Source organism: Corvus moneduloides, chromosome 17 (assembly GCF_009650955.1).
Source record: "Corvus moneduloides isolate bCorMon1 chromosome 17, bCorMon1.pri, whole genome shotgun sequence".
Classification (NCBI taxonomy): domain Eukaryota; kingdom Metazoa; phylum Chordata; class Aves; order Passeriformes; family Corvidae; genus Corvus; species Corvus moneduloides.
Genome location: NC_045492.1, coordinates 2,655,767 through 2,683,741, shown reverse-complemented (window position 1 = coordinate 2,683,741; position 27,975 = coordinate 2,655,767). Strand labels below are relative to the sequence as shown.

At 58.1% G+C, this 27,975-nt stretch overlaps 2 protein-coding genes across 2 annotated transcripts; one reads left to right on the top strand and one right to left on the bottom strand.

The window, feature by feature from the left end:
• Position 1: 1 nt before the first annotated feature.
• NECAB3 (N-terminal EF-hand calcium binding protein 3) lies at positions 2 to 26,488 on the bottom strand. Its single transcript, XM_032126785.1, has 14 exons — positions 26,320 to 26,488; positions 26,043 to 26,266; positions 21,636 to 21,660; positions 20,677 to 20,785; positions 14,140 to 14,165; positions 13,733 to 13,830; positions 5,074 to 5,210; positions 4,788 to 4,909; positions 4,290 to 4,369; positions 3,862 to 3,915; positions 3,209 to 3,321; positions 1,593 to 1,670; positions 1,248 to 1,339; positions 2 to 485 (listed from the first exon to the last, which is right to left on the bottom strand). The coding sequence occupies exons 2-14, from the start codon at positions 26,133 to 26,135 to the stop codon at positions 457 to 459; spliced, it is 1,056 nt and encodes a 351-aa protein (XP_031982676.1). The 5' UTR covers positions 26,136 to 26,266; positions 26,320 to 26,488; the 3' UTR covers positions 2 to 456.
• Positions 6,968 to 8,099, top strand: ACTL10 (actin like 10). The gene has a single exon (XM_032126783.1). The coding sequence runs from the start codon at positions 6,999 to 7,001 to the stop codon at positions 8,097 to 8,099; it is 1,101 nt and encodes a 366-aa protein (XP_031982674.1). The 5' UTR covers positions 6,968 to 6,998.
• Positions 26,489 to 27,975: the final 1,487 nt, after the last annotated feature.

The window sequence follows — 27,975 nt, the reverse complement described above, 5'->3', positions numbered from 1 at the left end:
GTACTTGATGAAATATTTTTTTCCCTATAAAACACTCTTCACAATCCATATCAAGCCACCTGGCTCCTGGGCAGGATGTCAGAGCTGGCCAGAGCCCTGTCCCCCTGCCCATCCCAGCACCCTGTGGAGCCTGGGAGCCAGGAGGAAGAGGAGCTGGAGTGCAAGAGGGACTGAGGGCTCCTGGGCTGCAGCACCAGCCCAGTGCTCCCCCAAAGGCCAGGCTGCCACCCCCACACAGCTCCCCCAGGCAGCTCAGACACTGTCTTAGGAGCAGGATAAATAAATAAATTAACATGAAAAGAGCAAAGGAGCAAAACACTGGCAGGGCCGAGGGCAGGCAGCCCCCACAGGCCTCAGGAGGGAAGGAGGGACAGGGAGGTGACAAAAGTGATGGCTGTGCCCAGGGCTCCACGTCCTCCCGCATGCTGATGGTGTCCTGGAGACGGCTGCCCCGGGTCAGTTGTTGTTCATGATCCACCAGGAAGCTGGGGAGAGAGGGAAACCAGGGAGGTGAGGGCTGTGTTAAACTGGGAATGGGGGTTTGGGGGGCAGAGATGGGGGACCTGAGCCTGCAGGTCTCTGGCTCTAAAGCACCCACCCCCACCCATGGCACAGCCTGGAGAGGGGTGATCCCCTGGAGCTGTGGCAGCTTCTGCAGGAGAGCACAGGGAATGTGGTCAGCGGAACTGGCAAGCCAGGAGCAGCACCAGCAGCACAGGGTTCAGTCCAAATTAACCCATCTTTGATGGACTAAATATTCTACAAGACCCTGAGGGGATGCCTGGAAGCAAACTGGGGCTTGATATTGTTTCTAGTTCCCCACATCTGGTCACACTTCACGGGACCATGGGAACGTGCACATTCCCTGTGCTGGCCTCTCCCCTATCCCAGCCCTGCATGCAGCCCCTGGGACTGACCCAGGAGCACCAGCGCTTTGCAGAGCGGGTTCAGGGCTCAGGTGGAAAACAAACGAGGCACCAGGTGTATTTGGGACAGGTCTCAGCTCATCTGCTACCCGGGAAGTGTCCCTGCTCCTGCCTGTCCCCACTGCAGAGCACCCGTGGGCAGGGGACAGACCCCAGCTCACACAGCCAAACCTGCTGGGGACAACGGGTCTCACCCTGGCTTGAAAAACATTATTTAGGTCACCCCAAAGCAATCTTCTGCTTGGAGGGAGCCACGCTGCCTGCTCCTGCCCTGCTCCTGCCCTCTGCAGCACACTCGGAGCAGGACTGAGGCACCCTCACCTGGGAAGAGCATGGTGGTCAGCAGCTCCGGGGACTCCAGCAAGCTGAGGATGGACTGCTGGAAAGTCTTGCTGCAGCTGGACTGCAAGTGGCTGTAAAACACGGTGTAGGGTCAGGGGGATGTGGTGCCAGGACCCCCCTGCCCACACACAGGGACAGGGCAGCTTCTGCACCCCCCAGCACCAGCCCCTGCTCCTGCCCTGCTCCCCAAATCCTCTATCGGGGTGTTCACCCCCGGCGAGCTGCAGACGGCCCCAGGGCACACAGGGCAGGGCAAGGAGGGGGAGCAGTGGGCAACCCCCTTGAGCCCCCAGCACCCGGCCCCACACACGGACACTGTCCCACCTTCTCCACGAGGTCACATCCTGCCAGAACTCGTACAGGATGAAGCAGGCCTCGTCCGTCAGCTTGCAGGCAGAGACACTGTGGGGACAGAGAGACCCTGAGCCGGGGCTGGGCAGGCTGGCACGGCCCTGGCACGGCTCTGGCACGGCCCTGGCGTGAGCCTGGAGCGGCGTGGCCACACGTGCCCCAGCAGCCTGGGACAGGGGGGCACTGCTCTGCACATCAGCCTCACCACGAGGCTTCCAGAGCACAGTCTGGATGCATTCACAGTTTGTGAACAGCTCCAGGGGATCCCGAACCCAAATCCTGCTTCACAGCTCCCATGTCCAGGTGGCAGAGGAGCTTCACAGCTCCTGCACAGGTCTTTGCTGCTGCCCAGGAACCAGCACGTTCTGTGTTTTATTATTCCTTACTCATCCCTAGCACGGGCACAGCTCATCCTGCCAGCCCCTCGGAGGAGGTGTGTGGCACCTGTCACCCTTGACACGGGGGGAAACTGAGGCACGGCTGCAGGAGCTGAGCTCACAGCACAAACCCGCAGCTCTCTGCCCCCAAAGCGATGCTGTGCTGCCAGCGATGCTTCCCACATTCCCTCCTGCCACAGGAAAGGCTGGGGCTGCCCCCAGCCCGTGGGAAGGTGGGTGGGAGGCAGCAGCGGGGTGCGAGTGCAGGGCCAGGGGAGCAGCTGCGCTCGGCTGCTGCAGCAGCAATTCCAGCTGAGGACGAGCCTCTCCTCCAGCTGCTGCCAAGGGCTGCTGGAGGGGGCCAAGCCCCGGGGGGACAGCACAGCGTGTCACCCAGCAGCTCTGAGGCTCCCTGCTCCCACGAGGGGCTTCGCCATTCCCTGGAGTGAACCAGGCCCACGGAGTCTCCCCGGGCTCGGCTCCAGCTTTCCGCTCACGTGGAGAGCCAGCCCATGCAACGCCACCCCGCTGGCTCCACAAATAGCCCTGATGACAAAAACGCCCATCTATTCCAAAGAAAAAGCCTCCCATTCTCTCCGCTGCACGTGTCACAGCGAGCATCTTCCTTTTGTTTGCGCTGAAAATGTGAATTTGTGCTGTTGGAAGTGAAGAGCTGAAAAATGACACTTGAAACGGGAACGGCACGAACATTGCCGGCTGCAAGCGGCCTCAAGTGTCCCGTGGGAGAAGGGAAGCAGCGCTCAGGGAGCAGCTGTGCCACCTCAGGGACAGAGCAGCAATGCTGGGGCAGCCTTGGCCTCACACAGGGTCAGCTTCAGGTGCTCCTGGCAGCTTCCCACACACTCCCCATAAATGAACGCCCTGCAGGAGCTCTGCCCTTGATCTTTCCATCACTTTCGAGTCCTTCGGTGCTGGAGAAGCTCGTGCATTCACTCACAGGAACACGCCACAGCCGCTCCTGCTGGCGTAAACCTTCCCCACTCCTTGCCAGGCACTGGTTCTTACTGGGGTGATAGTGCAAGGACAGCGCTGCAGCTGTGACACGCGTCCTGTCTGCAAGGTCCGAGCCCGCCCGTGCCCTGGCCAGCACACAAAACACTCCATACAAACCCTTGCGTCCCCCAAGGGCGTTAAACCCCCCATTTCTGGGGGAGCCACCCCCCAAAGCACCCCCCAGAGCCCCCCACTTACTGCAGGCAGCTGCTGTGCCCGGCCGTGCCCTCGGTGTAGGAGCGGAACGCCTGCCGGAACTCCTCGATGCTGCTCGTGGCCACCGAGATCTGCCTCTTGGCCACCAGGATGTGCTGCCGAGGGACAGCGCGGCATCAGGGGCTGGCCTGTCCCCTCCTGCCCTCCCTGCTCCCACCCTGCTGTGCCATCCTGTGGCACCGCAGCGGCTCTGGCACTACCGTGCTGGGGACAACGGGGACACAAAGGGGCTTCTTCCCACCTGGACAGGTTGTCTTTACAAGGACCACACCAACAGGACATGCTGCATCCCCCAGTGGGGTCCTTTGGGGCTGCTGCAGTTCCCAGTGTGCTTCCCCCAGCACAAAGGGGCTTGGGGACCCCTCCGCCTGGGTGTGTGGGCACTCAGAGCACCCCTGGGGGCTTTGGGCACTCACAAGCAGAGTGTTGCCTTCCCTGGGCTGCCTGTGGGCACTGCCTGGAGCTGTCAGGGACATGAGGGAGCTGCGTTTGTCTCGTGGCTGGCCCCACACCCGGCCCACAGCCCTGAATCCCACCCTGCTCCATCAGCCAGAGCTCCCCCCATGCCGGGGCACAGAGGCAGCGTGTGTGAGAGGAGGCACCTGCAAACCACGAGGACAGGGACAGGGACTTACTGCATCCTGGCCTTTGCACATGGCTTCGTCCTTCAGCGGCTCCAGGCGTGGGCTCTGCGTCAAACACCAGGGAAAAAACGAGGTTACTGGGAGAGCTCAGCAGCAGGAGGGGCTGTAACCCAGGGGACAGGTGGGCACCGCTCCAGGGACACTCCCTGTGGTACCTGGGGGAGGGCAGGGCTGTGCCCTGCTCATCTGTGGGGTCAGTGAGGCCCGACTGCCTCGTCAGCATCCTGGGGAAGCCAGGAGAGGGTCCCCAGAGGTGAGGGAGAAGGGTGGCTCTGCAGACTGCAGGGCTGGTGCGTGGGTGCAGCTCTGTGACAATGCCAGGGCTGAAGAGGGGGGCTGCTGGCACAGGGGGGGTCTCAGCACTGCTCTGGCCATGCCCAGGTGTGGGGCAGTCCCAGCCACCCCCCTCGGGCACACACCTTGCACTCCAGCTTCTCGATGAGCTGCTGGAGCCTGTTGATCTGAGCCATCCACTGGCTGTTGTCCTCGACACAAACCCCTGCACGGCAAAGGGCACAGGGACGTCACCCAAAAAAAGCTCCGTTTTGTCATTGCAAAAGCTTGCTCAACACCTCACAACACAAAAGCTTCTAAACCTCTGATTTAATCCAAAAAACTGTTGGTTTTTTTTCTACTGAAACTTTTCCCACTGCCTAAGAGATACAACATCTCACAGGAGCTCCAGCTGGCATCTGGGTGAGATGCTCCAGGCTCCATTCTGGAGAAGCTCTCACTACCCAGTGCTGCTGCAGATGTGGCACTTGGGGACATGGGTTAGTGGCGGCCTTGGCAGTGCTGGGGGAATGGTTGGACTCGACCTTGGAGATCTTCTCCCACCTGACTCTGTGATTCTGTGCTGGTCCCACACCCCCTCCAGGCTGCAGCAGGGCACAAACAGCCCGAGGGACAGCAGGTACCTGTTGTCAGCATGCCAGAATAGGGGTCTGTTGGGGACAGGCAGACGTTCTTCTGTCCCCTGCGCCCACACCGCCTCCCTGACCTCAGGCCAACCAAAGTCTCCGATTTCTTGATGTCCTTTCTGGAATTAAAAAAAAAAAAAAAAAAAAAGCAAGAGGAGGGGTTGAAGTCATTCCTAGAGGTGCCAGCTCCGCTGGGGGCTTGGAAAGGGCAGATCCCGCTCCCGGCTGTCCCTCCCAGTGCGGGGGTTGGGGACAGGGGGACCAGCACGTCCCACCCCGTTACCTCTCCCGGCCCGCCTGCTCCTCCACGGTGTCCACGGCGCACTCGAGGGACGCCTGCAGGGACTGCAGCTGGTGCATGGTTTCCCGCAGCAGGAACCGGGTCAGGAACTGCTCCATCTTCGAGGAGGTCTCGTACCTCTGGGGCAAAGGGGAGAGGATCTGTCAGACACCTCTGCCTCTGCGCAGGGGCACACCTGGACAGGGGTGGTCCCTGAAGTAAACCAGATGGGGTGAATTTCAATCAGATTTTTTTAGTTATCACTAAAAGTGATGCTTTAGGGCAGAAGTGATGCTGGAGGGCAGAAGAACCCTCGGGGTGCACTGCCTGTGAGATCACAAGGGGAATGCACGCATGGTTCCATGAGCGCTCCGGCCCCAGCACCCACAGCTCTGGCCCCAGCACTCCCAGCCCTGGCCCCAGCACTCCCAGCTCCAGGAGCCGTGGAGGAGGGCAGATGGACACAAGCCACAAGGTAAAGAGCACCTTCAGGGACAGCCCCCAGCCCCAGGGAGGGCTCCAGGGCCGGCACAGCATCCCTTGTGCCCCCCACTCACACACTGCTCTGCTCACTCCAGGGCTCTGGCACAAGGCTGGGAGCCTGTAGTGGCCCCCCAGGTGCTGGCAGCTCCTTCCAGGGACCCACCCACCACTGGCACGCCCGGGCAGGGCTGGCTTCATGCCCTCTCTGCCCAGGGAGATAGTGCCAAGCCTGTCTGCTTCCATGAGAGCTTCCCTGATGAATTTCTGATGTGTGCTTACACTGGGGGGTGTAAAGGTGGCTCCAGAGGGGCACATTAGAAGCTCTGGAGAGAATGAAGAGGTCACCTGGCCTAGAGGGTGCCCAAATAGTAGGTCAAGAGGAACACCATGCCACAGGACTAGGTCTGGGAGGCACAGAGAGCTGGGGAAGTGCTGGGACACACACAGAGGCACCCTGAACTCCTTCCTTTCTTTGCTAGCTGGGATCACAGATCCTCTTGGCTCCTCTCCATGTGCTATGGGCTCTGCTGGCAGCAGCATTCATAGAATCATAGGATGTTAAGGGATTGAAATGGACCTTAGAGATCATCCTGTTCCACCCCCTGCCATGGGCAGGGACACCTCCCACTGTCCCAGGCTGCTCCAAGCCCCATCCAACCTGGCCTTGGGCACTGCCAGGGATCCAGGGGCAGCCACAGCTTCTCTGGGCACCCTGTGCCAGGGCCTCCCCACCCTCACAGAGAAGAGTTTCTTGCTAATATCCAACACAAATTTCCCCTCTTTCAGTTTGATCCCATTCCCCCTTGTCCTGTCACTACAGTTCCTGAGGAAGAGTCACTCTCCCTGCAGCCCCTTCACACACTGGGAAGGTGCTGGGAGGTCTCCACACAACCTTCTCTTCTCTGGCCCCAAGAGCCCCAGCTTTCTGAGGGGAGGTGCCCCAGTGCCCTCAGCAACTTCATGGCCTCCTCTGAACCTTCTCCAACAGTTCCATGTCCTTCTTATGCTGGGGAAACACAAACATGCACAGTACTCCAGGTGGGATCTCCCAAGAGCAGAGTGGATGGGGAGAATCACCTCTTCTACCTGCTGGCCACACTCCTTTGGCCACAGCCCATTTGGTCCAACCGCTCAACTTTCCTGTCCAGTTTTCACTTGCTTCCTTAAAACCACCTGAATTTCTGTCCTTGCGCTGTTAGAAAGTCTCCGGGGATGGAGACAAGGTACCCAAGGAGGGATTGCTCAGCAAGACAGGGAGCGAGGAGACAGAAGGGAAGGCTGTGACGTACCCAGACACTTCCAGAGCAGACACTGCTGTCCTCCAGCGGGGTTGATCCAGCCTCCTTTGCAGAGCACCTACCTGAGCCTGGTTTGCCCTCACAAGACACCTCTTGTCTCACTGCAGGCTCTTCCCCTGTGCCCAGCATCCCTGCGGAGCACCAGCCATGCTGAAGCCTGCAGTGGTCATAGACAGCGGCAGCCACTTCACCCGGGGGGGCTTTGCTGGCCAGGAGCAGCCCCAGTGCGTGCTGAGGACCGTGCTGGTGCATCCCCACAGTGCCCAGCAGCACCTCCCTGCCACCGAGAGCACGGGCGGCTGGGCCGCAGCACCCCTGTCCTACCCCCTCAAGTACGGCGTCGTTGAAGACTGGGATGCCATGAGAGCCCTGTGGAGCCACCTCTTCTGCTGCTGCCTCAAAGTGCCCCCAGAGGAGCACCCGGTGCTCCTGGCCGAGTCCCCGTCCTGCCCCGCCGCCGACAGGGAGAAGGCGGCCGAGGTGCTGTTCGAGGGCTTTGGGGTGCCCGCCCTGCACGTGGCCAACACCGGGTTCCTGTCGCTCTGCGCCCACGGCAGGGTCACCGGGCTGGCCGTGGAGGCCGGGGCAGCAATGTCCCACGTCACCTCTGTCTGCGGGGGCCGGACCCTGAGGAAGGGCAGCCGCTGCCTGGGGGTGGCCGGCGAGCAGCTGTCCAGGCACCTGCAGCGGCTGCTGCTGGAGAGCCCCAGGGAGCCCTCGGTGCTGCAGGCCCTGACGAAGGCGGCGCTGACCCGGCTGAAGGAGCAATGCTGCTACGTGTCCTTGGACTACGAGAGAGACCTCTGGGAGAGAGGGTCCCATCACCCAGCCAGATTCCAGACCCCCGATGGGCACTGGATAACCCTGGGCAAGGAGCGCTTCTGCTGCCCGGAGCCGCTGTTCCGGCCAGAGCTGCTGCACCACAGCTGCCCCGGGCTGCACCAGCTGGCCGGGCAGAGCCTCCAGTCGGTGCCTGACCACGCCAGGAGGCACATCCTGGGGAACATCGTGCTCTCAGGCGGCTCCTCCATGTTTCCTGGCTTTCCCGAGAGGATGTGCTTGGAGTTGAACCTGCTTTTCCAAGGCGCAGGCGTCCACGTTGAGGTCCTGGCAAACCCCAAGCGGGGCACAGCAGCCTGGGCTGGGGGCTCCATGGCAGCCTCACTCACGTCCTTCCAGCACACGTGGATGACAAAGGGCGAGTACCAGGAGCACGGGGCCGAGTACGTGCACACAAAATTCCAGTAGAGAGGTGGCAGCCATCCCCCGCTGTCACTCTGCAGGAGGAGTGACTCCGAAACACTGCCCTGCTCCGGGCACAGCTGCAGCAGCGGTGACTGAGCAGCTCCTGCGCTGCTGCACGGGTGCAAAGTCAATTAAGAGCCCCAAAAGAAACAAAGTGCTTCTCACTGACACTCCAGGTTATTTCCTATCCACCGTCTATCTAACAAGGGTGTGGCCCCTAGGGCTGGAAAACAATCGGGGCTCATGCTGGGGATCCGGGCCATGCCGAGTGTCTGGTCTGGGTACATTTAGTCAATCCCAAGGCTCCAGGCTGCATTTTCCAACAGGAAATACAGCTGCCAGGATGAGGAAGGGGCCTTCTCCAGCTGTCAGCACTGCAGGACCCCCAAGGGGAGCCACGAGTGCTGGAGGAAGGAGCTGAGCAGGGGAATGTCCACACAGCACCTGCGCTGCAGCCACTTTACTACGGGAGGTGATTTCTCATCCTAGCACTGGAACAGGTCAGCACTGGGTAAGAAAAATGAGCTGAAAACCAGGGAACTGCATTCACTCCTTGCAATTTTGGTCTAAAGGTCATTTGGTGCTCCAGGGAGCCGATTCAGCTCCCTGAACAGGCATTTTCTCACCTGCCTTTGCTGCTGCCTCGCTGAACTGACTCAGCTCGGCAGACGATTAGAAAAGGATCCGAGGGTGCAAAGGAAGCAGCTGGGGAGCACAGCCCAGCTGTCACAGCAGACTCCTGTCCCCATGGGCAGCCCCATGCCAGCTCCTCAAGGGACACAGAAACCACAGGATGTCACCGTGAGCACTGAGAGAGACAGGACCAGCAGTGGGAGGTCGGGGAGGGAGCCTCCACATGATGCAGAGGGCTGGCTGCTCCCCAGGAGCATCCACCAGGAGAGGTCAGCCCCTTTCCTCGACAAGATGAGGAGACAGACTGGAGCAGCATCCTTACCTTCCCCACGGTGTCCTCGTGTGGCCCCAAGGCTGCAGCACCCGCAGCCAGGCTGCCCTCACCCCCCCAGGCTCCATGAACCATGTCCAAAATCATGTCCAGCAATGCTACCCCACTACTCGGGTCAAATATTTCCAATTCCTGCTGTGTTTCTCTCCAGCACACAGAGGATCTGGAATTCCAGAAGCTCTGCACAGAAGGATTTCATTGTAACCCTTCCACTGCTGGTGTCAAAGAAGGGGGGCAGTGGGGAGGGTCCTGAGCCCCTCATGGTTTTCTGGCTGCTCTGTGCCATCAGCCCAGTCCAGGAGCTGTATCTGACTGGGCTGGATGGGAAGGGGAAAGGGGAAGGGAGTGGAGATGATGGATGTTCATCCCCCAAGCTCTGGGCTCATGCTGGAGTCAGCAAAGGATGGTCACAGCTCCCCCCCCCGCCCCCAGCACCAGGGGCCAGGGGTTTTTATCCCTGCTGGAAAATGAATCTCATTTTCCTGCCTCAGGAAGAGGATGGCAGCAACACTGACAAGAAGCAGCTGGAAACTGAGTTCCAGCTCTGCATCTCCAGCCTCTCCCAGCCAAGCACCTCACCTGCCCCAGGAATGGAGAGCTCACGGCTGGGGACCCCTGCCCACCCCTTCCCCTCCTCATCCCAGGGTGTGCAGGCACTAAAATCCCTGCCAGCACTGCCTCTCTGTGCCCACCCAACTCCTGCCAGCCCGGACACACATTCCCTGCTTGAAGGGGAACAGAGACACTCCAACCTCCCCAGGACACAGCTGGAGTGAGTGAGTCCCCAGGGGGGCACAGCAGGTACATTATTCACCCACCACACAGCCCTGCACAGTCCGTTTCACTACCCAAATTCCAAATGCTGCCATCCCTCTGGCCACACTGAGGGCCCTTCCCCTCTGCAGCTGTGGGGTGAATGAGGTGTGCTCCCACCTCCCAGGTGTCCTGCCAGCCCTGCCACAGCCTTGGCACACGGATGCTTCCCCTCGTGTGGGGGATGGATTCTTCTCCCCGAGCACATCACTCCCCTTCCCAGGGCCAGGCTCTGGGATAAGCACCAGCCCAGCACTGCCCACGCTCTCAGCTTCCACCCTGAATGGCCTAACTCCGTCCTCCACGGATGGAGTTTTATGGCAGGAGCAGAGCTGCTCTCACCAACACCACATTCAGCCTGCCCCGAGCCCCACAGCTCACCCAGGTCAGTCCCTACACCCCAAACACACGGGCACAGGCACCAGCGTGGGGTGACAGCCCCCAAAAGCCCACTCCCAGCCCAGGGCACGCTGTGCTTGGAAGGACTCAGCTGCAGAGGGTCCCACGGGGACAAGGCAGCACTGCCAGCTGCCTCCTGCCTCTCGCCTCGTCAAACACAGCACGCCCAGGGGAACGTGCTGCAGACAAGGATGGAAACAGCCATCCCTCAGGAGAGCTCCAAGTGCTGCTTCACCTTCTGCATCAACTTGGAAAATTTCATGCCAGGGGAGAGAAAGAACTGAAAGTCCGGCCCCCATTGCATGCCTCGTTTTGGGGCAAAAAACCAAAATCCTCTCATCAGGTGTAGCACAGAGGTCAAGCCCTCTGTTGTCAGAGGTTCAATAAACTCACCAAGCACAGCGTTTTCTGCTCATGGCAAAGCCCCATGGGGAGTCACAAAGGAAATAACTCAGCAAGCAGGAGACAAGGAATTCTGGTGGTGCACTGGTACTTCAGCTCTGTTTACCCCGATGAAAATCACCAAGTTGCCAAGAGCTGCTACAATTCTGTTTTTGAGGGGTTTTATTGGTTTCTTATGATGATAGTTAAGCTCAGGACAGAATGGAAGGGGTGGCCACATAATTCCTGTCAAAGGATAAATAAGGCTGCCTGGCTTGGAGAAGTATTTATGTGAGGGTTTGCAGTGTTTGCTCACTGGGAAATGGAAAGATTTTAGCATACAGGCTCCCTGTGAGAAACATCAGACTGTTTTCTGAGGTATTTCCACCGCTCACTTCCTACCCTGATGCAATTATATTGCAAACATGAAGTCCAGCCACAAAATAAGGGGTAAGCAGCACACTACAGCACAGCTATCATGTTCTATTCTACAAATAAGTGGGAATGACAGAATTTGGAGGAAAAACCCTCTCTTCTTGACAAGGCATATTTTCTTTAGCATGTTCCCACCAGCCCAGCGAGGAAGGATGGAGGCATGGGAACCCCTAACGGTTTGGTTTCCTCCTGCTGACCTGTAGAACCATAAAAACAACCATAAGCAGGTTTGCTGCTCACACACACACACACACAGAGCTTCCTGCAGTAACTGCAGGCCCACAGGACAAACCCAGCTCGTACTTCCCACACTTTATCCCAGGGTTTATCCTGACAAGGTGCATGGGAGCAGATCGAGGAGCTTGCCAGCCAGGAGACAGGCCAGTGATCCATGCCAGGTATCCTGGCCCGCAGTGACAAGCAGAGAGCTGGGAATATTCGATACCAAAAAGGCTTCTGGCAGCTCCCAAACACACCCACAGCACATTCCCTCCGAGCTTCAGTTTCCTTATTTCCCTCCTTGCTGTAGCTCACTGGCATGGTCTGAGCAATCCCCCACGGAGCTGCCCGGGCTCTCTGTCTGTTTTCCTGCTCATTTTCACATTTCCAGCTGGGGGTCCCTGGAGGATGCAGGGCTGAGCAACGCCGTGGCTGCAGCAGTGAGGAACTACTGGAGATGGATCATGCCCTAACTAAGGGATGCTGTGGTGAGAGGCAGCTCAAGGAAGAGATTTCCTCCTTCTCCTAGCCAGCCTGGGCATCACTGCCTTCTCCAGAGTGAGGCAAAGTCCTCAGAAATACAGCCTGGGAAGAACAGGCAGGGACTGCAGATCCTTCAGCAGGGCTCTTCCAGTTTTCTCAGTGCACAAGGAGCTCCCTGGGATGAAAATTCATCTGGTTCTTCCATGAGGCTGCTCTGTCTGCCAAAGTGGGGCTCTCAGACCTCGGAGAGGTGTTTGAACCAAAAGAATTGAGGGCCAGGTGTAATTTGGGAAATCTGTTCTCTGCCCTGGCTCACAGAGGTGTGAGCTTTGGCTAAAATCCAGCCCATTAATCCCATAATAACTCAAGCCCGAGTCCAACTCTGGAAATACAAATGTGGGAATATATTCAGGTCCCAGCAGGTAGGAATGCAGCATTTATCATCTCTGGCAGCAGTGGCAGGTATCCCACAGCTCTGCAAGAGCCCTGCCCACTCCTGCCTTCTCCCCAGCTCCGAGCCCAGCACAGCAGGGGAGTGCAGGGAGATGATTCCCAGCAGGATCAGTATCTGCCCTGGGGCACATCAGGGCTGGGATCAGAGCACCTGATCAGCACAGGCCTCCCCTGGGTGAGAGCAGTGCTGGGAACGCTGGACTGCCCTGGCTCTGGGCAGATCCAAACAGGTGGAGAAATGAGTCCATCGAAATTTGTTTCAACAGGAAAAACCTGCTTCTCTTTTCCAGGGAACACCGGTAGCACCAGAAACTACGGAGTGAAGGAATGCATCACAGCAATACAGTGACTGTGCTGTCCTTTGGAGAAACGCGTGACTACACACATTCATTACCCAAAAAAACAGGACAGAAAGGAACTGAAATAAAGCACAGCTCTCTGGAGAGGATTCCTCCTCTCCCTCTGGACTTGTATCTAACAGCTGTGAGTGGGGCCGGGGACCTGAACCAACGAGAAACATGCATTTTCAAGAGATTCCCTCTCCTGGCATGAAATTTCCCCACGTTCAGGGAGACGCTGCTGAGGCTGGCTCTGGCCAGAGGAAAGCTCAGAGAGAGACTGAAACACTGCAGAGGCACAAACACCACTTTGATAAGTGTGGGACTGACCCCCCTTTTCCTCTCTGTCAGAGCAGTGTTCACACGGGTGATACCCCTCATCTGCTTCGAGCAAAGCACCGAAGGCACAGAAAGGGTCTTCCCACAGCTCAGCACCAGCCCAAGCACACAGCTAAACCATTTAACCTATTTCAGGTACAAAGGGGGCTGCTGGTCCCTTTCCCCACTGTCTTCATCCCGACGCTGCCCAGCACAGCCGGGGGCTCGGAGCTTGCCCTAATTAGCAGCTTCCAATCTGCTTCCCACCAGCACAAGCTGCGGGGAGAGGGAGGGAGAGCATTCCCGCAGGGATGGACGCTGCACCAGGCTGGGAAGACAGGGAATTGCAGCGCTGCCCCTCTCCTGCAGCCGGGATTTGGTGCTGGGAGCACGGGCTGGGCTCAGCACAAGCTGCTGGGGGGTCCCTCCAGAGCAAGATCAACCCTGCAGTGCAGATTTTGAGCCACGCTGCTGGGTGGGAAACGCTTTGGTTTGGCTCAGAACTCAACACGGACTCTCGGGGATGCTCCCAGAAAGTGTCCGTGGGCAGGACCCTCCAAGGAGCTGCTGGAACAGCCACTGCCAGAGCCCTGCAAGGAGGGAGATGATGTTCCCAGAGCACAAAAGCTTTGGATTTACCCTTGTGCTCCTCGGGCTGGGCTCCCCATCCTCCAGGCTCTGCCCCCACACGCGGACAACCCGAGCACGCCCAGGCACCCCCTTGATTTGAGGGGTTTGCTGCCTCCGACCCCCAAATCTCACACTAAGAAGCAGCTGTGCTCACCACAGCTCCAATTTCACGCCCACCTGCCCGCCGCTGGTGCCGTCCTTACCAGCTTGGTTTTGTCCATGGCTGCCAGCACCGCAGCGTTGAGGGTTTCCAGGGCGGAGAGCACGTTCCTGTATTCCCCCAGGTACGCCGAGAAATAATCTGGAGCACGAGAGAACACCATGGTCAGGCTCCTGAGCACCTCCATCTCTGCCTCCCCTGCTCCTGCTCCCCACACACAGCCCAGAGCTGCAGAGGGGGCATTCCCTTCCCTTTCCAGAATCATTCTCCCACCTGGGCTGAAATGAAAAGTCCTTCCTTATCCCCTTGGGAAAAGCACCTCTGTGCTAGGATTCAGGCACAGGGACTGCCGATGGCAGCCAGTCCTGCCCGGCTCAGACACACACAAGCCCCACCACACAGATCCTGGGGAGGGGAAGCTCTCCAGGGCAGGAACATCTCCTGACTTACCACACAACTTCTCCGTGTCCACGTTACTGCAAGAAACACACAAAAAAGCTCCTGTTAGATAGTGGGGCTGGTGTGGGAGAAACAGTGGTGGTGACCAGGGGTTTGGGGGCTTGTCTCGAGTCCCAGCGGATTTACTGCTTGCTCATGTATTTTCAGAAGGGTTTAGAAAAATAAGAAGCTGCACAGGTTCAGAGCCAGCACCTCTGCTGCAGGGGCTGAAGGAGCAACAAAATCGGCTTCACCAACACCTCCTGGAGCTGGAGTGTGCTGGGAAAGCATCTGTGACAGCAGGGTGAGGTTGGGATGGAGATGCCCCACACCCCTGGCTGGCAGCCCCATTTCTGAGCCCTGGAGCTGCTTCTTCAACCCAACCTCTTCCCCCAAAGATGGGAAGCATCCAGCCAGAGCTCCCTCCTTGTTTATCCTTGACCTCAGCCCAGCTCCTCCCCGTGGCACCAGACGCCCTCCTCCCCCAGCTGCTCCTCCTCCTCTTCCCTGCCCTCAGAGCCCAGGTGGTGTGGGGCTGCCTGGAGGCTCCCGGGGGGCTGGATGGCTTCACAGCCCACCACAGCGGTTTTTCCTGCCCTGAAGGTCATTAAAGCAGAGATCTGGCTCCAAAAACCTGGAGGCAGAGGCCAGGCCCCCACCCCTTCTCACTAACAGAGAGCACGGCGCTGCAGAATCCACCCTGGCATCCCTGCAGGGCTTGGCCAGGTCCCTGCTGTGGCTACTAAAGGTGCTGCTGGGGTGGGGAGGGAGAAGGAAATGTTCAAAAACAGGCACAGGTTTTGGGGATGGGTTTGCATGGTGCTGTTGGATCGGCTCAGGCAGCCAAAGCCACAGAGGCAGAGCTGCTCACGATGCCCAGCATCACCCAGAGCCTGCAGGGACAGACCCCAGGATATCATTGATTCAAATCAGCCTCTGCTCAAAGCATCCTGCTGCCTCAAAATCCCCTAGATGGTTACAATCATTTTTAATCCTGATTGGGAAAGTAGAAGAGAGCCCAAAAGAGAGCTTTTTAAGTGTTTAAGTGCTGTCACACATGGAGGAACCGGCGGTACCTGGAGTTTGCCAGGCTCCAAGCACAAGGAATGCTGCAGTGCTGCTGCCCAGGGGGTATGAAACCACGGCCACATCACCCTGCCCCCCTCTGACACTGCTCACAGGGCAAAGGGACAAAAACACCCCCGTGTAAAATTAGAGGACAGTGTGCAAAGTGTCCAAAATTCCATTTACGGTGAAATAATTAAGGCAAAATCTTCCTACAGTTTTTCCCAAGACATCAAAGACTGGTTTCTGCCTCTCTCTTTCTTCTGGGCTTCCACTTGGTGCACTTTAGCAGCAGGCAGTAGTTCAAAGCACAGGAATATTTTGGTGTGAGGGGTGGCAGAGCCAGGGCAGGGGGACTGCAGCCCCTCTGCTCCAAAACTGCATCTGGAGCCTCTGCAGGCAGCAGAGAGGGGCAGGGTGAGGCTGGGATCCGGCTCAGCTATTTTAAACACACAGGAGCTGACTTAGGCAGGGCTCTGCGCACTGACCTGGCACTGCAGGCACTTTTTTAAGTGGATAAAAAATCCGTGTTTCCCTCGAGACTCAATACAGATAAACCTGCAAAGCCACAGCCCCTTCCCCTGGCAGCTCCTCTCCATCCAACTTTGCTGGTCCCATCTCTGAGCAGCTCTGCTAGACAGAGACACTGGGGTTTGGAGCACCAGTGTACACTGGAAGAAGGTTTAGCTCCTTCTTAATTGCTCCCCTTCATTTCTGGCAGCTGCCTGGAGCCTGCAGAGCTGCTGCAGTGCTGCAAGAGCCCTGGCACTGCAGCACCCACAGCCCAGCCTGTCAGACCTGTGCCCAGAGCTGCCACCGCAGGGAGCCACTGGTTCTCAGCTGAGAGAAGGGTAAAAGTCACCGAAGAGGGGACATGGACACCTCCTGCACACGTCACCCAGGTATTCGCACTGGTCCCAGTGAGCACCTGGGGCTGGGACTGGTTTCAGCAGGAACAAGGAGTCACCAGCTTAACCCACTGCCAGCCCCCACCTTGGTGCCAGCAAGGTGAGACGAAGAGCTGCCATCAGCTCCCACCCTGTGGCTTCTAAGGAGAGGCCAGAGGTTATTGATAACTCTTTATATGTCTGTTTGCTGCTTAAAGAGAAATGTTAACTAAACAAGCACTAAACCACTAAACACTGAACCAATCAACGACATCTTGTGGCAAAAATCATCCCTCTGGGAGCTGTCCAGGGGAAGATCTGCACCCTTCCCTTCCTGATGCAGCCTGTTCCATCAGCAGCCCTGCATGGGAACCTCTCCCCACGTCCCTCAGCCTGCAGCAGCCCCCAGGGCACAGGCAGGGGCAGGACAGAGCCCAGCAAGCAAACCCCAGGGCTGCTGGTGCCATTCTCCTGCTACCAGAATTCCCACAAAAAGCCAGGAGGAGCTCACGTGAAGGACGTGCACACCAAATCCTGACCCATTCTGCAGGGCTGCCAGGGGCAGCAGGCTTTTCTCTGTTCCTCTCTGTCATTCCCACTCCAAGAGAAGAGCCATCCTCTGCCTCCAAAGCACTCCTGAGACTCTCCACATTTCCCACAGCCGTATTTTGACTGTGCTCAAACCACTGATTAACTGTAATTAAGCCTGAACTGATGATGAAGGATCTTGTCATCATTATGCTGTTGGGATTTTGTCAGAATGTGCCTGGAATTTATGCAAGAAAACAGCAATCAGCTGCAGAAAAGCAGACGGGAATTTTTTTTTTTATTTTTATCATTTATCATGTTGGGAACCTCCACTGCCATCACAGATCTGGTTTCCAAACCTTTTTTCATGTGACATGGAGTGTTTCAGTCACTCTCCATCATCCAGGGACTGGCAGATGCTGTGGCTCTGAGGCTCTGAGTAAAGAGAGGGGAGGGGATTCACTGGAATCCCTTCTTCCAGAGAATCACAGGCTTGAGGTTATTTCCACTGAGAGACTTTAAGAGCCACCAGGTCAGCACTTCCACCCCTTGTGGCTCCAGGTCAAAGGCTCTGAGCAATCTGCACCCAATTCCTGAACACTCTCATGGAAAGATGGATTTTCCAGACCTGATTTTTCCAAATCTCCCCAAGAGGTGCAGGACAAAAATGTCTTGGGGTGACCTGATCTTGTATTCCCTATCGCTGCACTATGCCCAGACATTAGTATTTACACCTTTCTATGCTTTTAAACTGAGCCTGAGTAGTGAGAGATAAAAACCCTCAAGGACACAGACAGAGATAACACACTCTCGTTCTCGGCATTTTTTTTTTGGCTTCTGCCTTCTGCTGCAGTAGAGAGGAGCAGAGAGGCACCCTGCTTGCTGCTTCAGCCAGTTTTTTGGGTTTTTTTTTTTCCCTCCAGAGAGCTGAACTTGTTTTTTCTTGGAATTTCGGATTTTTTCCCTTTTTCTGCTTGATTGCTTCAACCTCAGAGCACATCGGGAGGACTTTCCACCGGGCATAGAGGGCCTGGCCCTGGGCCAAGCCCCAGCTCCGAGGAGACCAAAGGGAGGACTCTGACACTTTCCCAGGTTTTTTCTCCACAGCGAGAGATTTTATTATTTAGCATTATTTTCCTTCTCCCATGTGTTTGTTAAATAAATAGTTTTTATCTCTTTCACTTTCCTTCGAGGAAAAAGTTTATTTTTTTTCCCAAACCTGGCAGGGGAGGGGTGGTTTGGAACCTGCCTTCTCTCAGAGGATATATTTCTAACTTTGGCCAAACCAGCACAACATAAAATCCAAACACCACTTCCATGGGCAGGATTCACAGTGCAGGCATCCAGCCCCTGCAATACCACAGCATTCAGTCCAAAGCCCTTTGTAACCAAATCTCCATGAACTTGTCCCAGTGACACCCTGGGATCTGCTGTTATCCTGGTGACACCCCGGGATCTGCTGCTGTCCCACCCAGCTGGGCTGCAGATGGACACAGAGAGAAAACCACACAGTGTAACTCTCCAGATGCTTCTGGATGCAGTTTGGAGCTCTCATCCCTCCAAAACCATCAGTCTCTTCTCATCCAGGCATTTCAGTGGATGAAAATGCTCTTTTTTCAGGAAGATGAACCTTCCTGTGCCACTGCCAGAGCTGGTGTGGAGCTCTGGACCAGCCAAGCAAAACCATGGACCTGCTGTTGTACCAGCTGCCATGCAGAGCTGAGTGTGGTTTCAACATGAACTTTTAAATGTCACAGAATTAAAGTGAGGGGATACTTTATGCCAAAGGAACCTTTTCCTGAAATGCAGAACAAAAACAGCCTCATGTGGAGATGTAGAATCTGAAGTGACCCCACCAGAGGTGTGGGATGCACAGGCCCCAGCGTCCCACCTGAGTGCTGGGGGGGTGGGAGGTGGAAAGAGGAGAGCGTGGGGCTTTCTGGAGGGAGAACAAGCTCTGAAATATTCCTCTCCCCAGCTGTCAGCTCTGGGGCCCAGAGGAGGAGCTGCACATTCCAGCGATGGGTGAGGGTCAGGATGGGTCTGGGCAGTGCTGGACACGTAGAGGGCCTGGGAATGAAGGTCTCTGTTACTGTCCCTCCTCGGGTCAGGCTGGCAGGGACAAGGAAACACAAATTCCAGCCTAGACCTGACAAACACAGCACCAAATGCACCTGCTGGGTTAAGGGTGAGACTTTCCCATCATCACAAAAGCTACGGGACATGAAAGCAGCACAGCAGCTCTGTCTGCAGAGCTTGTAGCTGCTTTCCAGCTTTGGAACACCCTTGAACCTGGCAGCAAATTTTGGCCAGCTCTCTAAAATATGAAGCTCCTGCCAGTGCAAGGCAAGCCCAGGAGAGAGGGGCTGTCCAGCCCCCCACCATGGGGACATCAGGGCACCAGCACAGCCCTCACATGACGCCAAATCCCGCACACCCCAAACCTGGTGTTTCCTACATTTGCTGGAAGCCACTGAAGGCAGGAATTTGGAAACAGCTCTGTCTGAGGGCTCCTTCTGCTCTTGGTGGCAGGAAGAGAACAAAGACCCAGTGCTCATGCCCTGCTAATAGATGTCACCAGCTTGATGCTGCCACTGCCACGTTGCCATAGCTACGGCACCCTCGTTACGGTAACGAGCTGTGGGGGCACCGCTGCAGCCACGGCTCCCCTGGCAGCACAGGCCCCTGTCAGGCCAGCTCAGCTGCTCCAGACAGATGGAACGAGCCTGACCTGAGGGCAGGAGACCTTCCCTGTTCAGTTTTGAGCTGGGTTAAAGCTCCCAGCTTGGCTCCCAGCTTTTCCAGGGAAGTTGTGACTCCAAGATCACCCCAAAAATGGAGCAAGAGGAAAGGAGCATTTCCAGAAGAAAGGGAACACTCGCTGCCAACTTCCTGGGATCACAGCCCAAAGAGACAGAGACGTTTTCAGGAGACACCTCCTGCTGCCCACATCCATGAGCCCAGCTGGCAGGACAGGCAGCAATGGGCAGCCAGGCCCCAAGGAAAGCAGCACAAGGCTGCCCACACCTGCCCACTTCTCTGCCCATCACTGCAGTGGGAGCTAAACCCAGCTCCAACACCTTTGGGAGTCCATCATTCCTACTGCCCCGGTCCTGAGCGGATGATGACGCTGGGTGGCTGCTCTTGGTGGCTGTTGGCATCTCAGGGCCTTCTGTGCCACTGCCCTGGCTCCCTGCAAAGCCCAAATTTCCTCGCCCTGCTGGGAACCTGCACCCTGGCCAAGGGTGTCCGAGGTGCAGGAGATGCTTCCTGGGCTGCTGGGGAAGCGGCACGAGCCAGAGCCAAACCTGCCACCTGGACGGGCAGGAAGCTGCAGCCCCCTGTCCCCCAGCAGCCCCCCAGTGTTTGAACAGAGCCCAGCCATGCAATTCAGCAGCACCCAGTTCCTCCCAGTGCCAGGACAGACACGCCCATAGCAGCCAGCCGGGCAGACGGACCCCAGCGAGGCCAAAAAGCACCCAAAAAGCTGGGATGAGAATCCCAGCTGAGCCCAACAGACTCCTCTGGATACCACCACTCATGAGGAGACCAGAGCTAAACACAATTCCTTCTCCTTTTCTTTGGGGCTTTCTTTTTTTTTACAAGTAGCTGGCCTAAATTCCCTGTTACATGCACCGGGCCCACTTGTGTGGAAAGCAGCTCTTATGTAAGTGAAAAGCAGCTCCCTGTGTCAGCACCGGCAAAGTCTGGGACTTTGCACAGTCTGTGCCTTGTCCTCACACCACCACACGCCCCTGCAGACACACAACCTGCTCCATGGGCTGGGTATTCCTGGAATACATCTTCCAAACCGAAAAAAAATGGCATTTTCAATGCTTGCTTGCATTCTGGAACCGCAGTAAATCCGATTGCTGCTCCCAAAATGTCTGACTGCTCTCAGCACCAGTGCTCACTGCTGGTGTTCAATGGGTTTGAACACCTGCCTGTGGCAAGAGGTCGGTTTATCTTACCCCGACTATTTATCACACCCGCCCCCAAACGTCCTCCATCTCCAGTCAGGCAGTTTTAGCTTCTCCTGCGTCTCCTCCATTGCCACCACGGTACTCACTCTGAGTGACGCCTGTCAATGCCGCTGAACAACTCCCACAGCTCCTCCGAGCTCAGGATGCCATCAGCAAAGTAGTTCTTGAACTCCTCAAATGACAGCTTCCCATCATCTGCATTTAAATAAAAAGGAAGAATAATTATATATCTGTGGAGAGCAGCATCCCGGCCCCGGCGAGCCTCCAGCGGGTGCGTGGGATGGCTGGGCGTGTTGTGCATGACAATTACAGATATCTCCCTGAAAGCATGGCCCACCAGCCCAGCAAAACACTGGAATTGCAGGTGGGAACCTCAGCCCTTTCCAAAAGCCCCCTTTGCTGTGTTCTCAAAAATGCACGCAGCCCGTCCAAGAACAAACGGCACAGTGAGGGCAGCATCGGTTTTCACGGCAAGAAAATGCTCTCCATTGACTCAAGAGCTTTTTCCTTCCTCTCTGTGGAGGATTTCAGCTCCTGGGCTGCATTGAGATCTGCAATAAAAGCATCTCCTAGAGCCTCCAAGCCACCATGAAGGAGAAGAGCCCAAGAGAGTGTGGGAAGCCTCAGGGAGACCACTTGTGATTTTGGACCTCTTGGTTTATGGGCGCTGAATTAAAAACTGGGTAGCAGACCCTAACTCCCAAATGCCAGAGGTCCAGGGGCACCCAGAACCAGGATCACCCTGTAAAACCCTGGACTGAGCACGGAGACAGAACCAATCCTGTGAGGGACAGAGCAGAAGCCTGCCAGCCCCTGGGCCAGGAGAAGGGCTTGGAAGGGGCTGTGCCCTGCGTGGTGCACGGATGGGGAATTGGGGGAGCCCATTCCCCAGCCCCTGGCCAAGCCCTGGGATCCAGGTGAAGCAGAAAAGCACTTTCCTCCCTCCCTCTCTCTTTCAGCCAAACCTCCCAGTGGGAATGAGCCACACTGCTTCAGCCAGAGCCAGGCAGGGAGGGGGAGGCAGCAGCAGGAACAAAGCACTCACCGTTCTTGTCGGCTCGCCGGAAAATCTGCAAGACAAAATACAACAGGGCTCAATGTGGCAGCAGGGAGAGAGGGGCATCTGAACAGTGAGCCTGGCAGCACCCAGCACCATGGAATATCACCTCCAGGAGCTCAGGGAGCCGTGGAGAAGCCCCAGCTGTTGGGACTGCACAGGCTGCTCCAGGAAATTCTCCTTTGCCAATGATTAAACCCATTTCTTGCCTCTAATGCACAGAGCCCTTGGCCGAGCGAGCCCAGCACTCACATCGAGCACCTTTTAGAGAACACAGAGACGAAGCAGAAAGGACTTTGCTACATCCTTGTGATAGCAACTGTTTAATTTTTCAGTCCATTTATATGAAGGAACATTAAGTATAAACCCACTCCATAAGGAAGCACTTTGTGCAGCACCAACACTCAACCACCTGCACCGAGCAGCAGCTCCTGCCCTGAGCTTTGCAACCACCCCTCAGCACAGCCCTTCCTGCAGCACCTCGGCGTGCACACACACCGTAATTAATTATTAATGAATTAATTAATCTGTAACATATTCTGCCACAGAGCACAGCTGGAGAGCTGCTCCAGTTCAGGGTCTCAATGCAGGCTCCCAACCACGAGGCTCCTGCCCACGACCCAGGAGAAAGCTGGGGCTGCTCATCCCTGCCGGGATCTGTTTCACCAGTAATTATTGGAAGGTCTGGGGCTGACTCCAGTGAGGAACAGCATCACTTCCGAAGCCTGGGAACGTTTTCCCAGACCAAAACATATGAGGTTTTGTCCAGCACATCATAATGGAGTCAAGGACAGAAAGTTGTCTATGTGGCAACTCTCATTTATATCATCCTGAGTGATGAAGAAATCTGCAGGTCTGAAGAAAGATTAGGGAAGAAAAAGGGCCGGGAAAGGAGACAGAACTTTTGTTTTCTTGGCCACAGCCTGCCCCGGAGCAGGCAGAGGCACCGCTGCCCCCTCCGCCCCCGGCTCCTCCTGCACTGCCCACCACCAGCCCTGCTGCATGTTCCAAGGCTGCAGACCCCCATCCAGGCACCAAAATCTCCCTGAGAAACTGAGGTAAAGTAAGAGCTGCCCAGGAAAACCCCCTAAGCCTCTGGCTTGCAGGTGGGCAGAGGCTTTTCTGGTGCTGGAGCTCCCTGGGTCCTTCCCTGTGACCGAAAGCAGGAGCAGGGACAGCTCCTTGGAGGATGCTCTTCTGAACAAAGCGAAGCGAGCTCCTCCTGCCCCGAGCTGCTGCAGGGCCCGGAGGCTGCTCTGGGCCCAGCAGCATTAGGTAACCATCCCCCCGGGATTCCAGCCAGCCTGGCTGCTTCCCTGGCAGGAAAGCAGGGCGGGCACTCCCTGAGCACCACACAGGACGTGGTGGATGCACTTTGGAGCTGAGATAGGAGCCTGCAGCTCCCAAACAGTGGCGATTTCTCTGGATTTTAAAGCAGAATGGGTTCCTTGTGGGGTCTCATGGCTGCAGGGGCAGCACCCGTGGGTCTCACTTGTCTGTGCCACCCTGCCAGGGACTCTCCATCAAGGGAGAAGCTTCGTCCTGCAGAGCTCTGTGTCATCAGAGGGACGCATGGCTCATGCAATGAACCTCTATGGCTCCAGATGTCACGGAGGCCACCTAGCTCATCCCACGGACAGTCAGGTGTCACCCAGGCGCTGGGTGCAGATTGGAGCGAGGGCAAACGTTTCCCACTCACAGGCTGGCCTTGCTCAGCAGGGTTTATCTGTGGGCTCAGAGGGAGAGCACAATTCCAAGGAGGATCCCCTGGGGATGAGAAGGTCTCTAACCCGGGGTGAGCCCATCCTGGGTTCAGCAGGAACCTCAGCAAACAGAGTGGATGCCTCTCCCTCACACACAAGGCTCACTGCTCCAGCAGGGAGTTACACGAGCCAGTGCACACACGACAGCTGCCTGGAGCTCAAAATAAACGTGGCACAAGCAGGGAGCTGTGAGAGCCCCCCGAGGCAAGGCCACGTCTGCTCCAGAGCCCCTGGGAATGGCAGGGCTCTGCACTGCCTGGGGCGAGCCCGTCCCTGGCTGACCCCAGGACCCAGTTCCAGCCAAGCACAAACAGCACAGAGCCACTTCCATGCTCCACAGGGCGAATCCTGGCCCCTCCCTGGGCACAAGCACATGCTCAGCGACGGCAGGTGAGCGCTGCTCCCAGTGCGGACAGCAGTCCTGGGACAAAGCCAGGGAAAAGTGATGCAAAACCAAGCTGGGAATGGGATTAGGTCTGCGTGGGCTGCTGGAGGACCCTACAAGCAATCCCTCTCTTGCCTCAGGGCGGACCGGCAGCCTCAGAAGCACAGGGACCCACCCTGCCTGGAGACCGGGATGTTTCCCTCAGCCCTTGGGCTTGGGTCCCGAGCAGCCGCAGCCTCACCCAGAGCCTGCAGCCGCAGCCACGCTGGGACTGAGGGAAGCGGCACCGAACCAGCATTTATTTGCAGGATGAGCCCCACACGCACCCCGGGAAGGAAGGAGATTGTAGGATTTCTCCCTGCCTGCAGGTCTGGAAGCAACCGCGGCTGCCGGACAGGCAGCCAGGGACAGGCGGCTGCTGGGGAGGGACAGCTGCCCTGGGGACCGACCCACGGCAGGCTAAGGCAGGCTGCAGCCAGGCACCGGCATAAACGCCGTCCTTCCCGAACCTCCCGTGTCCCGGGAGGGGAGCGAGCAAGCCCCGGGCACCAGCCTGGGGGACAAATCTCGCCGAGGCTTGAGATGCTGCACAGGGCGACGGCAGCACTGCGGCTCGTACCGCGCCTGCAGCGAAGCGTCTCAGGCAAAGCCCTCCTCCTCCTCCTCACTTCTCCCAAAGGCAGGAGGTGTGCAGGTAGGTCCCAGGGGAAGCAGCAGCCACCGGGATCTGTGGTGGGCAGCGCTGCCGGGAAGGCAGGCGGGGGTCCTGCCCTGCTGCCGTGGGATGCTCACCCCCACAAGCCTGGGGGGCAGCTGGACACCGGCCAACTGCCCAGACCCAAAAGTGCAGAGATTAAACTCACCCTGCCAAGTTCTGGAGCAAAGCTGGGAGCAAAGGAGTCACAGGGTAGAGGAAGAGAAGCCGTCAGAACCCGGAAAGCAGCTGCTAGCGTTGTTAACATTTCCCATTTTAATTGCCTTAATGACACCCTGAGGGATAGATGTGCGACTCAACGAGTGCCCTGAGGAGCTGAGCTGGAACACAGCTGTTACTACCCGCCCCCTCCTGCCCATCTTCCCTCAAGTAATTAGTGCGGTTAATGATGCTGCCTGGAGAGCCCTGCAGCCCGAACCCCCCCAGGCAGGAGAGAGACCCTGACCCCCAGCTGGAAGCTGCGAGCAGCGCCACGGCCGAGGGAGCCGCGCTTCCCAGCGCCTCCCCGGGGATGCCAGGAGGTCTTGGACTGGACCAGACGTGGCAGTGCTGCCCAAGATCTGCTGTTCCCCTTCTCTGGGATGGACTGGGACACGGGGGTGAACGTGGATCGGCACAAGACGGAGATGGCAGCTGGGAGATGACAGCTGGCACCAACCTGGGCTGTGCAGGTGCCGGGGCACCACCAGCCCTCATCCTTAACCCTCGCTGGCTTTCTCCTCCTCAGTCCTGCGGCAGGGCAGGGGCAGCACCTCTGCCCCCACATCTCCTTGGTCCACAGGGTGACTTGGAGCGCAGTGGTGCCGGACACTTGGGAATGCCAGGGCTCTCTCACCAGGGAGATTTGGGCGCTGTCCACCCGACCCAGCTCACGGAACACAGCCAGGAGCAGGGGAGCCGAGCATCAGTGCCACTGGCCCTGGGAGATGGCCGGGATGCAGCCGCCTCCCCCAGAGCCCCGGCGCGGCCGTAGCCTGGAGGGGACGCGGTGTGGCAGGAGGAACTGTGCCAGCATCTCTGAACACAAAGACAGCCACCACCTGCATCTTCAACTCCTCCGTGCCACCCGCAGCCGCCAGGATGCCTGGGCGACCTCCAACCTGCACGGAGCATCCTCCTCCACAATCCCGGCGCGTCAGGAGCGGGCAGGGACACGGGCTGCATCCGGGGGCTGCTGGATCCCATGGCTGTGAACAGCTCCAGGGAACCTTGCACAGCGTTCTTGCCAGACACAGCTCCCGCTCCAGGAGTCATGACAGCCAGCTCTGGGTGAGGCGTGGGCTGTTTCTAGCCACCCAGAGGCCCAGCATTCAGCCGAAGGACACGACACCATTATTTAAGCCATCACGACCATGCACAGCTCCGGCTTGGCATGGCCGCAGAGCCTCTGGCGCATCCCTCGGGCCGGTTCCTCCGGGACCAGGCGGGAAGGAATCTCACCCCGACGCCCACACGTGCCGCGGCTCCCCGAGGGGAAGCACGGCGGCCCCGGGGCTGGGCAGGGCTGCGGGGGTCCCGCCCGCGGTACTCACGTCGTGAAAGATGGGCAGCGGCTGGCGGTGGGGCTTGGGGCCGCGATCTGCTGAGAGCAGGCACACGGCCAGCAGCTCGGCACACGACATCATGGTCCCGCCGGGTGCGGGTGCTGCGGGCAGCGAGGGCGCGGGGCCGTGGGCAGCGGTGCGGCGCCGGAGGGTGCAATGCCTTAGGGCGCTGTGCGGAGCCTTGGGACGCCGTGCGGTGCCGCAGGGCACGGTGCGGTGCTGTAGGGATGGGTTCGGTGCGGTACCGCGGTGCGGTGTCGTAGGACGCGGTGCGGTGCCGTAAGGATGGGCTCAGTGCCGCAGGGATGGACTCGGTGCCGTAGGGATGGACTCGGTGTGGTGCTGCAGAGATGGACTCGGTGCGGTAGCAACGGCCTCGGTGCGATAGGGATGGGTTCGGCTCTGTTCGGTTCGCCAGGGATGGTTGGGCTCGGTTAGGCTCGGCTCGGCAGGGATGGTTGGGCTCGGTTCGGCTCGGTTCGGCTCGGTTAGGTTCGGCTCGGCTCGGCTCGGCTCGGCTCGGCTCGGCTCGGCTCGGCCCGGCCGGTGCCGTGCGCACGTCGCGCCCGCCGATCCCGACTCAGCCGAGCGGCTCCGCCGCCCCAGCCAACTTTGGCTCCGCGGAGGGCCCGCCCCCGCCGCGATTCGATTGGTCGCTGGCCGTGATTGGCACCCAGAACCACCAATGTGCTTGGAGGAGGGGAGAGGGGCGGGGCGGTGCTGGGTCCCGGTGCCCGGTCGCTGCTTAGGTAGTCCCAGTTGCAGCCAGTACAGCCCAGTGTGCTGCCATCCATGGGTTGTGTGACCAGCCCTGAGTGTCCCAGTGTGACCATAGGTTTCAGTGTGGCCAGTGTTGGCTCCACAGTAGCCCTGGTAGCCCCAGTTGATCCCAGTGTGGCCACAGGTGGTCTCAGTGTTGGCCCCAGAGTAGCACTGGGTGCCTCAGTTGGCCCTAGGGTGGCTCTAGTCTGGTGATGGATGGTCCCAGCGTGGTCGTTGTTGACCCCACCGTAGCCCTGGGTGCCCTAAGTGAGGCCTCAAGTGGTCCCAGTTTGACCATGGGTGCTCCCAGTGTGGTTGCTGTCGGCCCCACTGTAGCCCTGATCACACCAATGGGGCCCCAGTTGGTCCCAGCTGGGCCATGGATGGTCTCAGTGTGGTTGCTCTTGGCCCCAGGATAGCCCTGATTGCCCCAGTTGGCCCTGCGGCTGCCCCACTTTGACCATGGGCGGTCACAGCTGGCCCTAGCATAGCCCTAGTTGTCCCACTGTGGCTCCAGTTGGCCTCAGTTTGACCACAGGTGGTCCCAGCTGGCCCTAGCATAGCCCTAGTTGTCTCACTGTGGCTCCAGTTGGCCCCAGTTTGACCACAGGTGGTCCCAGTGCAGTCGCTGTTGGCTTTGGGATAGCCCTGGTTGTACCAGTTGGCCCCAGTTTGACTACAGGTGGTCCCACTGTGGTTTTGGTGGCCCTGGAGTGGTCTCCTGACAGTCAGGGTGGTTCCAAATGAGTTCCTGGTGATGCCAGCTCCTCCATGCCCACTGTGCCAGGCAGCCTTTGCTCTGTGCTGCTTCCCTCCGCAGCAACCTGCCAGGATCCCGGTACCTCCAGAGGTGTGAACCCCCCTCCCACCCCAGCAGGCTGGGGAAGATGAGGAGGAGGAGCTGCCCCCATCCCTGCCCGGCACAGGCACTTGGGGGCTTGTGCCTGCATTCCAGGATTTCACTTGCAGAGAAAGGGGCATGAACCAGTTTTGTTTGGATTTTGCAAAATCCCAGGCAGGCTTTGCCTCCCTCAGCAGCACCTCTGCTTTCACATGGAGCTCTCCAGGACACCCTGAGTGCTGAGCTCAGCTCTGCTTAACCGAGGTCTCAGGCCCAAGCTCCTTCCCCACCCCAACGTGACTGAGCTGCGGCACGTGG

What these genes read in the sequence shown, in the direction of transcription:
- ACTL10 (XM_032126783.1), top strand. Translation starts at nt 6,999, where the DNA reads ATGCTGAAGCCTGCAGTGGTCATAGACAGCGGCAGCCACTTCACCCGG.
- NECAB3 (XM_032126785.1), bottom strand. Translation starts at nt 26,135, where the DNA reads ATGATGTCGTGTGCCGAGCTGCTGGCCGTGTGCCTGCTCTCAGCAGAT. An exon ending in GGACACGGAGAAGTTGTGTG is followed by an intron (nt 13,831 to 14,139) that starts GTAAGTCAGGAG and finishes CTCGTGCTCCAG; the next exon opens with ATTATTTCTCGGCGTACCTG. An exon ending in GATGTGACCTCGTGGAGAAG is followed by an intron (nt 1,340 to 1,592) that starts GTGGGACAGTGT and finishes CGTGTTTTACAG; the next exon opens with CCACTTGCAGTCCAGCTGCA.